Below are 3833 nucleotides of genomic sequence, written 5' to 3'. Positions count from 1 at the left end.
TTCTTATATATATATATATATATATTTGTTTTGTTTCTGTGAAAAATAACATTACAGCTGAAAGTAACCAGATGAACAGGCTGACGCGGGGATCATCGACTCTTAATTTGATCATGAAATTTTGTTAACAATATAAAAAAAATTAATCTGGATAATTATCAAAGTCAGCTTTCATCGTAATATAGAGAAAAGCTTTTTACAAAATGTTCTCCATTTACATAAATTCAGAATCAGTTACAAAGTTTCGAAAAGTGTTTACAAATGTACGCAATAATAAGGTTAAAAATCAAATAAAAACTGATTGGCTTGAAAACAGTAATGAGTGTTGACGGTATTTTAAAGTAAGATAAAGTTAAACCAATCATAACCAACTTTCTCTCTTCACATTAGCCTTTCAAGCATTATTAGCGCAAAGTAGTATTTTAAAAGCGTCTCGTCATATTGTAATACAAATCGTGATCATAAGTTCAGAGCGTCCAAACTTTTCAGCCATTATCCATAAGAAATAGGTCTGTACAGATGTCTTTTCTCTTGTTAAAATAGTTTTGGTTTAGAAGTTTTTGTTTTTAACTTCCATTGTGCTGTTTTGCTCAATGTATTAAGTCTTGGTCCTTGAATCATAATATGTTATTCATGAAATAGTACCCCTTATGATAATCTTACATTTATCTTCTGCTTCCGAGTCTTATGTATGAAGTTGTTTAGTATTTATATTTAGTTGTTTGTTTGTAATTAAATACAAAGCTACACAATGGGCTACCTGTGCCGTGCCCATCATGGGTATCGAAACCCGCTGTGCTACTGAGGGGCTTATATTTAATATGTATATTATTATTGGGGCATAAAACATATAAAAGATGAAAACGATTTCGTATCAGTTTCACAGAAATAATGAAATTCCCAATGAAATGCATATTAGGACTATCTTTCAGGAAACGTTTGGTAATAATGAAAAATTCTTGCAAAACAAAAATAAAGGTTTTAGTATTTGTATTGATTAACACAGAATACAACCAAAAATACCAAAAAGTGTAAAGAAGTTATGTTAAAACATATCAGTGAAAACTTACCGCCATCAGCGTATGTCTCAGTACCATATCCATCTTGAAGGCCATTTGCCCACGTCCCTTCGTATTTGGCTCCAGAGGAAAGTGACTGACGAACCCCATAACGGCCTTTCATCCCTTGCGTCCACTCGCCACGATACACCCAGCGGCCACGGGTTTCTACCCCTAGACCATGTCGCTTGCCATTCTGCCATTGCCCTTCGAAGGTGCTTCCGCTAGGCCAAGTATATACTCCGGATACCTCAAATCCAAAGTGCCACGAGCCACTGTATTCTCCTTGTCCCTTGGGGCCCGTGCACACTCCGTGTCCATGAGCTTTTCCGTCTTCCCAGCCCCCGATATAAGTGCCCCCATCATCAAAGTCGAAACGACCGCCGGTTGCAGTGGTGCGGGGCTGCACGTGAGGTGTTGTCATGGGCGCAAATAACACATAGAAACATCAGTCAGACAGAGCATGGTTATTGTAAGTATAAATAGGGTTTGAATATTTTAGGGAAGTGGAAATATGTTGTGTTTAATAGCTCTTTATAAAAATAGCCAGGTGACATTAGTTATTAACCTAAGTGGAGTTAACACAAGTGTTTAACTAGATTGTAAAGAACTTATACTTTGTTTTCAAGCCAGAGAACGCTTATCGAAATCTTTCGTTCGTTTAAACAATATTCATTAATGTTCACTCAGCACTGTAATGAACGATAGAGCAGCTGACGTGCATTGTACCGTCCTACTCAGCGTTGCTGACTTGGTGCAGGCAGCTCTCTCAGTCAGAGGCTGCCCATTGCTTAATATCGCATGCACAACTTACCCGTTTATGCGCATGCACATCCTCGATGCTGATGGCTCCATCTAGCAGGAAAAAGGAGTTAATAAGGTTTAAACTTACTTGGTGACGTGTCATTGGAGTGTTTAGGAAAAATTGTAGAAATAAATAAGGCGTCTGGGAGTAGAAAAAAGTAAAAAAAGAATGTTAATAGTAAATCATAGCTTGTCAATATAATAATGTCAAGAAGCTAGAACATGGAGTTATTTTTTATTTTGTTAAACAATACATCTATCTCATCACTTGGTTCAGGGAAGTATGAAGGTCATGTCCCAAAGGCGGAATGTACATCACCAGATGAAGATGATTGAAGTTAACTTAGTTAATATATTTTAAGTACACTTTATATTACTTTCTTTCGTGTTACAGTAACTTAGTACAATACCGTGGTTCTTAATACTTTGGGCAAGTATTTGCTGTGGATGCAGTCTGAACCTGTACGTTGTTAACAAAGCATCTGGCAAAGCGTACCACGTGTCACGTGACTTGTGCTAATTAAAGACCATCGTGTATAACGACTTTCTAAATAAAGCAATGGTGCAAAGAAATTTATGCCTCAATGGATGTAGATGTATTACCATTAAGTAACCAATTTTAATTCAACGTGTAGTTTACACTTAAAGGTCACAGTAAGCTCTTGTCCAACACAGTTTAATATTCTTATATTAATGTTACTATGCCATAGAAAATTTCTTTGTGACACCATTATTTCAAAATTAACTTTGACTATTTTTGTAAATAAATGTAAATAGTATACAAAGGATGTCTGATCATAATTCTACTGAGAATACCTTTACTGGGTTATTTTTAAGTTGTTCATGAACTTTGTAATGTGCTTTTTAATGATGGTGGGCTTTTTCGAATGGCCTCCTGGTTCTGAACAAAAATTAGATATGCAGGGGCTAATTTTTAATCGATGATTTAGGCAGCGTATTCATGATGAAACAAATGTGAAAATGGACACCAACTGCTTTAAATAGATAGCGGAACCTCACAGAAAGGTTTACAATAAAGAAAGCTAATGATAGGATGTTTCAGAAATCTTCCATCATCTGTGGAAGACAATTAGCGGCAATTTTCAAAACCTATGTTTGAAGCAGGGGCTAATAGCGCTTCATCATTAATTTAGATATTGATCTACTTCTTGAAGCTGCTTTTCTTTCCTCAATATGTGATTGTTTCAGACAATACACTAATGAAAACTGTTTTCCTTTAGTATAAATCATCATCTTTATTGTTTTTTTTATATGGAGCTGTCTCTCTCATAAGACTTACTGCAGTATATAATAGAAATAACTGAAATGCGGCTAATTGTTGATATTTACGATGAAAGGAATTTCTTTGAAATACAAGGTTATAGGCGTTTAATGTGAAAATAATATAAAAAGAGGAGGATGAGTGGTTTTATATGTAAAATTTGAGTTACTGCCTGTTCAAGTTGAGGATATCAAAGATAATAGTAATGATATTGAATCCATTTGGATTTATGTTAGTGGATATAAAGGAAAAAGGCTTTTAATGGGAATTTGTTACAGACCACCAGATGAAACTAATGAGAAACTTTACAGGAAGATAAAGAACTCAAGTGTCAATGAGGCTATAATTGTGTGAGATTTTAATTTTAGGCATATAGATTGGGAAATGATAAAGTTAAATCATAAGAGATACAGGTTCTTAGGTACTGATCCTATCCGGATCAGGATAGTTTCTCCAACAATTCGACAGGGAACCTACTAGGAACAATGCAATTTTAGATTTATTGTTAATTTCTAATAAAGAAAGGGTTGATAAGGTAGCGGTTGGAAACATCTAGGTGCAAATGATCATTGCTCAATTAGATTTGATATTTTGCTGCATATAGAGATAAGGAATAATGAGATTTTGGTTCGAAATTTCAAAGAAGCAAATTTTGATGAGATGAGACAAGAATTATCTGCTGTGAATAG

General features: G+C 34.9%; 1 protein-coding gene across 1 annotated transcript in view; it reads right to left on the bottom strand.

Moving 5' to 3' along the window:
- LOC106473411 (junctophilin-1-like) overlaps positions 1 to 1851 on the bottom strand; it is a 51875-nt gene extending 50024 nt beyond the window's left edge. Inside the window, exon 1 of the mRNA XM_013934093.2 lies at positions 1071 to 1851. Within this exon, the coding sequence (XP_013789547.1) occupies positions 1071 to 1482 (412 nt within the window). The 5' untranslated portion in view covers positions 1483 to 1851. The remainder of the gene's footprint in view (positions 1 to 1070) is intronic.
- Between the last annotated feature and the right edge of the window lie 1982 nt (positions 1852 to 3833).

Source organism: Limulus polyphemus, unplaced genomic scaffold (genome assembly GCF_000517525.1).
Source record: "Limulus polyphemus unplaced genomic scaffold, Limulus_polyphemus-2.1.2 Scaffold129, whole genome shotgun sequence".
In the NCBI taxonomy this organism is placed as follows: Eukaryota; Metazoa; Arthropoda; class Merostomata; order Xiphosura; family Limulidae; genus Limulus; species Limulus polyphemus.
The sequence above is the reverse complement of the archived record's forward strand: the minus strand, read 5'-3'. Positions and strand labels throughout refer to the sequence as shown.